Raw genomic sequence first — 11,301 nt, 5'->3', positions numbered from 1 at the left:
TTTCCCATTATATGCTGCCAAGTGTACAGAATAGAAACTTATACAAACAACTGCGCTTTTTAAGTGATGATTAATTAGTTAATACATCTTAAATATACAAAACTGTAAACACATTAGTCTTATCACATTTCTGATATGTCATATCCAAGTCCTACATGACATGTCATATCCAACACTATATAACTCGCTCTAATTCTGTCTTCTGTCCCTTTTTCTCTTTCCTTCATCTCTTTCCATAGGAAACATCATGGCTGCAGCTCTGTGTTTAAGTGTTTTAGTGGCTCTGTCTGTCTTGTCAGTTTCTAGTGAGATACTAGTTGGAGCTCCAGAGGTAGATAATCCCAATGACCCAGATGTCGTAAAGGCTGCAGCATTCGCTGTTAATGGTTTCAATCAGCAATCAAGTGAGGACTATATATACAAACTAGTGAAGATTGTGTCCGCTGAAATTCAGGTAAACCATAAATGTATCGAACCTACTTTTCTTCTGTTAATTGCCAGCAAATTGTTTATAACATTATTCTCATGGTACCCTTTGATGTCTTTAGTGCTTATGTATCAATAATTCACTCAACAGAATTCTAGTAATCTAGGTAAGCATAACATGATATAGAAAGCGTAAAATGACAATACAAAGCTAAATATAACAGGCTACAAACTGAAATGATCATATTAGACAATTCATAAACATTTATACATATACAGACACCGTAACCATGAAATCAGCACTGGCTGAATTAGTCGATTAGATCACCAGTGCAGCAGACAGGTTCAAAGCGACTGTTAGCAAGGTGGAGGTGCTTGTAGTATAACTAAGGAAAGGAAGAGTACATATAAGAGAACACCCTTCTTGTGAGCACTTACAGTCTATAGAAGGGAGAGACAATTCACAATTCATGTTTATATATGTATGTTATTTAGACAGTGTCTACATGTCCATCAAAGCTCTCAACATTAAGAGGTTATTATTATTATTATCCTTTGTTTATATGGTGCCACAAAGGTTCCGCAGCACCTTACACAGTACATAAATGAGCACACAAGAATAAACAGTAATAGTAGTACAAAACAATGCAGGACAAGGACATGGTTTATAAACATTGCTGCATACCACAAGCAGCAGGGTATAAGCAACCAAGTGTTAGGTGCCAATTGGGGAGTTAGGAGTACATGATACTATAAGTAAGGGAGGAAAAGCACAAGAGGGATGAGGGCCCTGCTCGTGAGAGCTTACATTCTAAAGGGGGGGGGGGGGCAGACAGACAGGGGTAGATAGTGAGGAAGGAGGTTACAAGATTTGTACTAGGACATGGTCATGGCAAACTAAGGCTCCCCTGATGGCTGTTTATTGTATTAGGCTGCATGCCATAGAGACACCCCAATGATATGAAACAGATGCGTGCGGTTCTGTGATTACACATGTGCTTGCGCTAGCTTTCTATGTATGCACAGACTAGGATAATGCAAGATACGCTATGGCATAGAACTCACTCTGCAAAACCTTTAACATCTGCATCTGTGACTGAGCCCTTCCTGCATATTATTACCCCATAGTTGGGATGTGGTCAATATTCCGACCGCCGGATTCACAAAGGTAAGTATTGGGTTGGGAGGAGGGTTAGCGTTAGGGTTAGGCACTAGGGGGAGGGTTAGGGTTAGGCACTAGGGGGGAGGTTAGGTTCAAGCCTGGGAAGGGATGATTAGGGGTAGGGAGAGGGGGAGGGTTAGGATACCTACCGACAGGTGTCGGTATCCTAACCCTGTCGGGGTGCTAGCACCGGGATTCTGAACATCGGGATCCCGTGCGCTGGCATCCCGTACCCATCCCCCTATAAACGTGTCAGTCCATCAATAAAACCCCATATCTTTACATGGATCAATAATCAAACAGAAGAATATTGTTTTACATGCTTTTTTAGTACACTTTTTTTTTTGTAATTAGAAAATTATTTGATGAAGGAAACATTTTGCTCTTATTTGACAAAATGGTACTGTGTTGGAGCACGCCTAAAAAAGACCAGCACCCTCTCATGGTTCACTGCACCCAAATGTTTGAAATAATACAAAGAACGAGATTCAGTGAAATACGGTGCTTAAAACAATATACAGTATCAAATAAAGTAGCAAATTGATATTGCAATGAAAATGCAATAAAAATCAAATAAAATTAAATTAGGTGACAGAAACAGCCTAGATAGTATGTATATTATTTTTTTATTTCAGAACAATACAAGTTGTATAAAATACACCCACATTTGACCACCTAAATGGTTAATTACAAAAAAAAAGTCCTGCAAGAAGAGAAGCCATTAACAGTGGTGGGTCTTCCTGAAGACCACCTATCTCTGCTTGTTGAGAGAGGTGGAGTGACTGGAGTGGAGGCACAGCTGCAGCGAGCACTGGCTGCAGGGCGATCCAGTTAGGTTAGGATAGCCAATCACTGTGGTCGGGGGAGAGACAGGTGCACTGTGCCCTGTGAGCTTAGGCTATAGCGGTTGAGGAGAGGAGACTGGGCGGTTACCACAGGTGCCCGGAGCACTGCGAGCCTGCCAGCTGTTGGAAGATTACTTTGCAGCTGCTCCCAGTGGTTGTTTCTGACTGGTTGCATCAGATGCGACCATGTCAGGGAAAGTCCAGCTTGATGTGGTTGCATCTGATGAAAACATGCTAAGCAAGTGGTTATATGATAGCAATGGCTTTCACAAAATATTATATTAAGTAAATACTCGTATTGGATGAATATGGATATTTCAGCATATAAGTAGGTCTCTTCAATACCAAAATCTGATGGCCAACACCTTATATCTTTGTATAGCCGTTTAAAACCAAACTTCCCTGTCACAAAAATATGTTGGGGTCACATAAGCACAAACAGGATTCAGGGCCTGATTCAGACCCGCTTGTAAGCGGCCGCTCGTTCGCTCCGAGCGATGTTCGCACAACTGCGCATGCATATGGGTCGTAATTAGGGATGTGCAGGCTCGGATAGGTTCGAGTTTGCACGTTGAGTTCGGATTTTTCCCTCCAAAAAAACGGAACTCAGAAAGAGGCTAAACGTCATCTTACATGGACGAACATCATCATTCCTGGACTTTTGTCCAGGAATGATGATGTTCGTCCATGTAAGATGACTTTTAGCCTCTTTCTGAGTTCCGTTTTTTTGGAGGGAAAAATCCGAACTCAACGTGCAAACTCGAACCTATCCGAGCCTGCACATCCCTAGTCGTAATGCGCATGCGCCAACCAGTCAGTGCGGTCGGAAATAGAGCGCTCGCAAAATAGCGAGTGCCTGCTAATTTGAGTGACAGGATGAGGCGTTTGTGGGTGGTAACAGGGGAAGGTGCTTGAAAACGAGTGGTGATCCGAATGCAGGCGTGCCAAACGATCAAAACGGGCGTTTTAAGGGTGTACATAATTAACAAAGCAGCGTTATCGGCCACGTCACTTGGTTGTCTCTTAGCCTGAACTGTTCGCATGATTGCAGTAGGAAAATCCTACCACAAGCACTGCGATCAGTTCAGACGCCTTTCGATGTACTTGATTAATCTAATAAATAGCGGAGATGACGTAGGATGCGAGCGGCCAGGAGGCGTCTTTACAAAATAGCGAGCGCATGTTTCGTTCGCTCGCTCAGACATAGAGGCGTCAACAGACCGCAAAGAGCAAGCGCTCAATTTAAATATCCGGTCCCTTTTTCTGAACGAGCGAGCGCAAATAGCGTCCAGCTCTGAATCAGGCCCTCAGTCCCTTGGGGATCTTTTATCCTGCAATCCATTCATCCAGCGTCTGTGTACTGTCATGTAAATGAATAGGGAAATACAGTGCAGATTTTAAGTCAAATTGACACTTTGTCATTACATTTTATTAATAAAAAATGTACTTTTCTATTTACAGATTGTAGCTGGTGTGCGCTATATTGTGAACGTAGAAATTGGGAAGACACAATGCAAGAAATCCACAAGTGACACACACTCCTGTGCTGTCATCCAAGACCCAAAACTTGCCCAGGTCAGTAATTCTGTATAGTTAAAGTTACAATTAAATTAGCTTTTTTGTTTTAGGTATTTTTAGAGAAATCATATTTAATTTAAACAATACCTAGAGAAGGATGTGTAAAGGAAACAACAAGAAATGGATAATAATAGCCCTGCTGGGACGTGAACATGGCATAGATTTACAATTTACAATTCAGCTCTGAAAAGTTTAATATCAATTAACTTGAGTCTTTTTGCAACCTCACTTTCTGCGTACAGAAGCCATCATACTAACCAGCATTCTGGAAAATAAAATATATATATATTCTCTGATCCACCAATAATGAAGGCATTTCTAATGAGGTCAGACTTCTTTCCTCTGACTTCTCCTCTGACTGCTGATAATCATCAATGTCTTGCAAAATGTGTAACTGTCAGCAGGTTGAAAATACTGTTAGGCTGGCGCGAGGAGTTCATACAGAGGCAGTTGTGATCACTTAAACAGGTGCTCGGTCCTTACGAACTCACTGTTTATAAAGGGACTGATTCTGAGTTGGGAGCAAAACAAAAAGAGCAAGTAATGGGATGTAGTTATGTTGCGGCCGCCGGTCACAATCCCGACTGCTGAATGCCAGCAAAGGATTCATGATAGGTGTCGAAATAACGGAGGACGCGTGCCTGAACGAGGTTAAGTACGGGCCGCACTTCCTGTTAGCCGCAGGGGGGAGGGGAGGGTTAGATTTAGGCCAGTTAGCAGGGTTAGTGTTAGGTTCTGGGGGGGTTAGTATTAGGCACCCCTAGGGGGAGGGTTATGGTTAGGCACCCCCAGGGAGAGGTTAGGGTTAGGCACCTCCCCGGGAGGGTTAGGTTTAGGGAGCGTAAGGGGGTTTAGGGTTAGGCACCCCCAGGGGGAGGTTAGGGTTAGACACTATGGGGGGAGGTTAAGGTACTTACCTGCCTCTGTCGGGATCTTCATCCTGTCGGGCAGCCGCTGTCGGGATTTGAACAGGCAGCTAAACAGCCGCCGGCATTTCAATCCCATTCCCAAGTAATCTGGAACAAACCATATGGTCTATGTACTAAACCTTGCATAGAGATAAAGTGAACGGAGGTAAAGTCCTAAACAATCAGCTCCCTACTGTCATTTTTCAAACACAGCCTGTGACATTGCAGTTAGGCGCTGATTGGCTGGTACTTTATCTCCATTCAAGGCTTAGTAAATAGACCCCCATGTTCCAATACAAGTGCAAATATATTTATGGTTTTGGCGTGCAGGGTAAATACCGGCTGCTTTTGCATGTAGCCTACAAATGCTGGACAACATTATTTTTACACTGCAATTTAGATCTGAGTTTGGACACACCCCTCCCAAATCTAACTCTCTGCACATTATACATTTGCCCCTCCTGTATTATAACATGGTTTTACCAAGGTGCAAAGCTTCTTGCTTTTTTTTGCTTTACTCCTACCTCAGACTCAGGCATAGTATTTCAGATATACTGTAGCATGCACATGAAACAAGCAGAATAATAATGTTGCATATAATAGTAGCATACTTGTCTACTCTCCATAAACGTCCGGGAGAATCCTTCATTTAGGGTGGCTCTCCCGGATGCCAGGAAGAATGAACAATTATTTGGAGGCCACCTACTACCTGATTGAAGTGGGCAGTCCTGGCAGCTGATGACATGATGACAGCACCATGGGCCCCACCCTGGCTTACAGTGCCGGTAATCGCAGCATTGTATAATAAGGGACAGGGCCATGATGACACAATCGGCAATCACCCCCTTTGCCTTCCACTTGGTAACGCTATACCCCCCCATCACCAGCCTGGCTGCCCCCTTTTGTAGGGGCATACAGAAAATTGGCAACTATGAATTGCAGCCATGAATAACAGTAGGATTTTAGAATTGTTGGTGTAAATACGAGAACAGATGATAACTTGATGCAGAAGGCAATGCTGGCAATAGGTACATTATATTGCTACACTAGGTGAATGGCTTGAGAGATGCTACCACAAATGGTGAAATCAATAATAGGCAGATAATACTGGAACATATACTATAGTCTATTAGGACTGAAATCCATGACACAATGCCCCGATACCTCAAAGCAATTAGATGTGATAACAGCGACTGGGACAGGCACAGGACCCCTCAGTGAGGCCGGTAGCTGAAAGATGGCAAAACAGTTGCAATATTTTATGCTTCACTTGCCGAGGATTATCAGTGAGGGAGTAGAAGTCTAGTATACAAGTCAGTCAATCAGAACCAAGAGTCACCGAACTACAAGTCAGGGGAGTCACAGAAGTCACAAAAAGAAGAACGACCTCCACGAGCCATCATAGGAAATGCTATTACGATTACCATTGATGGTAGGACATAGATTTGAGACACTCCCAAAGATATAAAGGGAATCTGAGAAAGGCTGAACAAATGTTCATATACAGATAATAAGCAAATTATAAAAAAAAGAACATTGAAATATAAATGTTAGTAATTACATATTAGAAGGAAAGGCAGGTACAAAATCTACTGCCACTCAATTCAAACACCATGGTTTCAGTCATACCCAGTCCGTGGCTTACGGTAATCTGATTGGTGGATAGTGCAGGCTATTCAACAATGAAAGTGTTGATCCTCTTTTATTGGGACAGTTCCACAAACAGGAAAGTGGATGTGAACCTTGAAATGTTAAAAAGGTGCAATTGTACAAATAAACAATAAGTACATGTCCACGTTTTAAGCCATTTGTGAGTCTTAGATTACTGTATAGCTGTTCAGTAATTTGGAAAAAATAGGTCAACAATTGTGAGAGAATGGTAACATGTGATTCCCATAAAATGTGCAATGTATGTAAACGTGTTTAGACCTGAGTTTCTAACCCAGAGCTAATTATATTTTGTCAATATTCCAGACATTACTCTGCACTTTTTCAGTCCTGGAAGTTCCATGGGAGAATGTGGAAAGTCTTGAATCATCCTCTTGCAAGGCACAGTAATAGCAGCTGTTACATAGAGTGAATGTTCTTTGTTCCTTCATTGTTTATTCCATTTCAAATATATACACTTCTGAAACATAATAAACTGTAACAATCTGTGCTTATGATTTGCTATTGTTGTCAGTTTGTATTTTTTTTGTTCCAACTTTTAATGTTTACAGGCAAAGATGTAATAAATACACACTGGACAATGATTATTTAACTGAATACGAATCAGCAGAATATATATATAACAGAAAGGGGTACAGTGGCAGCACTCACGGGTCCTTTAAGAGAAGAATCACTCTGACAAGCTGTGTCAATCTTTGTTTAAAGTTTCGGTCACATAGACCTTTATCAAGAAGTTCTTGATAAAGGTCTATGTGACCGAAACATTGAACAAAGATTGACACAGCTTGTCGGAGTGATTCTTCTCTTAAAAGACCCGTGAGTGCTGCCACTGTACCCCTTTCTGTTGTCTACATAAGGTTATTCATTAACCTTTAGGAGGGCACCTGGCATTTTGCGTACCTGTTACTTTGATTTGTATATATATATATATATATATATATATATATATATGCACATACACATACATATATATATTATATATATATATATATATATATATATTACATTAGAAACATGAATAAACTGTCCAGCAAGGTGGAGCTGATAAACAAGTAAAGAGTATGACACTGTGACAAACAGTAAGTCATTGTAAACATAAAATACACCTATAGAGTATTTACAGACTGAGATATATAGATATTATCCACCAAAACACAAAGTTGTGCAGAGAAAGATGGAAATTTAAGGAAAGCAAAACTTTTAACATGCCATCAGGAGTTGGGAGAATGAGGGCATTACTTGCAAAGTATTTAATTAGGAGCACTCGGGCACCTTATTCTACAGAGAAATGCCAACACCAGGTTTCCATTTGCAAATCATGATAACTGAAATTAGTTTAAGGCAGGGGTGGGGAACCTTTTTTCCGCTGAGGGCCATTTTGATATAGATAACGGCCTGGTTTAGGCCATGCCCCCCCCCCCGCACGCGTGACGTCACACAATCGCCGGTGATTGCAGCAATGCAATGGGGAGCTGTAAGGGCAGCAGTGTGACCACCAGAAGAGTCCTAAGGATCCTCCAGGTGGCAATGCTGCATAGACTCTGGTGCCTTTCTAGGCACCCTGCTAGCCAAATGAGGCCAGCAGAAAAGGCTCCGAGGGCCAGACCAAAGGATACCGAGGGCCTTATAAGGCCCCCGGGCAGGAGGTTCCCATCCCTGGTTTAAGGGGTAGTTGTGTCTTGCAATGGGGGCACATATCCATATCACAAGGCGATGTTTTTGCACCTACACAGAGAAGGAGTCTTTATGAACGATCTTAAACTCTTATTTCACTTTATTCATATATTACTATTATATAGTGCACACATATTACGCAACACTTTACAGAGAATATTTGCCCATTCACATCATTACCTGCCCCAGTGCAATTTACAATCTATATTCCCTACCACTAGGGTTATTTTTTGGGGGAGCCAATTACCAGTAAATGTTTGGATTGTGGGAGGACCAAGAGAAAACCCACGCAAGCACAGTTATGACTGTGGTGGGAATTAACCCCAAGACCTCAGTGCTGTGAGGTAGTAATGCTAACCATTACACCAGCCGTGCTGCCTGTGCTGTGAAGCATATTTTTCAGAACACCCTGGACAATGTAAAAATGTTCACACACAGTGGAGATTTAAAAAAATACATTCAGGGCTTAGTCAAAGGGACTTGGGGGGAGTGTCAGGGGTCTTTAGAAGAGTAATAAGGAGGTGCATAAGTGTGGCCTTCTCATGGCTGGTCTCACCATACTGTTTCCCATACTCATATGTATTGTGCTTAATTAATTTAATTAATACCAATCCAAAAAAACATGTGTATGAGAAATGAGTAATGATACAGATGTGCTCTCATACACCTAATGTCTATAGCCCATATGGCGCAAGACGCCCAGTGCAACTGAACCGCTCTGAGAGGTGCAGCGTTTCGTTTTTTTCTTTACATTTTGCACCTTATGTGCATCACAAACGCAGCGAAATATCACTCACAGTGTACTAGAGACACTGCACCTCAACTTTAACAGCACAGGAATTTGTTTTAAATGGTTCGGGTACGGGATGCCGGCAGTCATAATCCTGACTCTTCCTCCCCAGTGTCTAAACCTAACCTCCCTCCTTTGTGCCAAAATCGAACTCTCCCTCTCTGGTGCCTAAACCTAACCCTCCCTCCTTAGTACCTAACCCTCCCCCTAGTGCCTAGCCCTCCCCCCAAGCCAGCTACTTACCTTCGGGATTCTGGCGGTTGGGATGCCGGCGCCGGTATTCAGATAAGTGGCAGGACTCCGGCGTCAGCATTCTGACCGCCGGAATCCCTGCTGTCAGGATATTGAACATATCCCATTTTAAACACATAGAAAGTCGCAGATGAAGCACAAAGGAACTTGGCATTATAAAAAGCTGCGGCCGCTGCATCGTAGCACTTCATATACAGTTTCAAACTCAGACGCACACAGATGTACAAATGTCCCACATATAATTGATCAGTGCAATCTAGCAAAGTAGTTTTGCTGTTCACAGTTGTTTTATTTATGTGAATAAGACCCACATTACGGGTGAGAAAGTCACCCGGGACCTGGTGCGGCGAGAGGGGTTATTTGCCGCAACTAGAGCCACAGTGTATGAGGACACCACTCTGGATTGGTTGATTCTATCTGTTATATAGTCAGAGGTAACTCTGCAACACAAAAAACAACCATATGTATTAATACACCTTCTAAAGAGAACAGGTGGAGGAGTTGCCCATAGCAACCAATCAGTTTGTATCTACACAAATAAATTATAGCTGATTGGTTGTTATGGTCAGCTCCTCCACTTGTCCACTTAAGATTTGATACATCTCCCCCTATCTCGGTAATTCCTGTATCATTCTCTCCATTGATTATAATCACATTAATTACCTGAATCCACCCTCTATAAACTCTGCCAGTGGTGTAACTAGGGTATTTGGAGCCCAATGCAAGATGAAAAATGGAGCCCCCACCCACAATGTGTGCGCACCGATAAAAAGGGCATGGCCACTGAAAAATGGTGCGTGTCAACATGACACACCACCGTTTCTCGTCACTCTAAGAACATTCCTTTCCATTCCATATGCACCTTATTTCCCCCCAGTAGTAGTGCCCCTCATGGAATGCCCACTGTAGTAGTGCCCCTTATTCAATGTCCTCAGTAGTGCCCCTTATGGAATGTCCTCAGTAGTAGTGCCCCTTAGGCAATGCCCTGTTATGCACATTATGCAGTGCCCCTTATGCAATGCCCTGTTGTGCACATTATGCAGTGCCCCCTGTTGTAGTGCACATTATGCAGTGCCCTTTATGCAATGCCCCCTGTTGTAGTGCACATTATGCAGTGCCCCCAGTAGTTTCCCCTTATACAGTGCCCCTTGTAGTGCCCCTTATACAGTGCCCCTTATACAGTACTCCCAGTAGTGCCCCTTATGCAGTGGCCCTAATAGTGCCCCTTATGCTGTGCTCCCAACAGTGCCACCAGTAGTGCCCATTATACAGTGCCCCAGTAGTGCCCCTCATACACCGTAGTGCACCTTACATATAAAACACAGACACACATTATACTTACCGAATCCCAGCTCCTCCGGTCCTGCTCTGCACTACAGGAGAGACGTCTTGACATCTCTCCCTTCACCAACTGCAGGAGCCAGATGGTGGAGCTCATGAGTGAGCTCCAGTCTGGTTCCGGCCCTGGGTGCAGCAGCCAATGAGAGTCTGTATGACTATTATTGACTGCTAAAATAAACACCGCCACCGGGTAGTACAGTCACTTTCGGTGAGTGTACTACCCGGTGGCGGTGTGTTTATTTTACTGTGTAGTGCGGTCTGCACAACACACTAACCACTGACCTGGATGGCAGATCCCAGGGCACAAGCCTTGCCCAACCCCCTTTAGTTACTCCACTGCTCTGAACATACAGTATAGATGCTACTATTTCTCAGTTAACTTCTGGTACTTGCACCTATTTAAAAATTTAGCAATGTTAGGGTGTCAATAACGCTAATTAACAGAGACATGCTGGATGTTGTCTTTTATTTGCTATCCTGGCAACAGAGCCAGAAAGCGGAAGAGAAAGATGACAGACAACTTACATTGTTTCTATAACAGATCAAAATAGGGAACAATAATTACTGTGTCACAATCCGTACAGGAAATCCACAGGTGAGTGTAAAAGCCAGGGGGTTAGGGTGGCTAGGGAACAACTAAGTGAGTGCCAATGACTA

The 11,301-nt window shown here is 42.9% G+C and overlaps 1 protein-coding gene across 1 annotated transcript; it reads left to right on the top strand.

The window, feature by feature from the left end:
* Positions 1-247: 247 nt before the first annotated feature.
* Positions 248-6,977, top strand: LOC148518351 (cystatin-2-like). Its single transcript, XM_088477588.1, has 3 exons — positions 248-454; positions 3,895-4,008; positions 6,894-6,977. The coding sequence occupies exons 1-3, from the start codon at positions 248-250 to the stop codon at positions 6,975-6,977; spliced, it is 405 nt and encodes a 134-aa protein (XP_088333714.1).
* The last annotated feature ends 4,324 nt before the right edge of the window (positions 6,978-11,301 follow it).

Source organism: Taudactylus pleione, unplaced genomic scaffold (genome assembly GCF_031769625.1).
Source record: "Taudactylus pleione unplaced genomic scaffold, aTauple2 ptg000201l, whole genome shotgun sequence".
NCBI lineage: Eukaryota > Metazoa > Chordata > Amphibia > Anura > Myobatrachidae > Taudactylus > Taudactylus pleione.
This window is presented reverse-complemented; position numbering and strand designations above follow the sequence as displayed.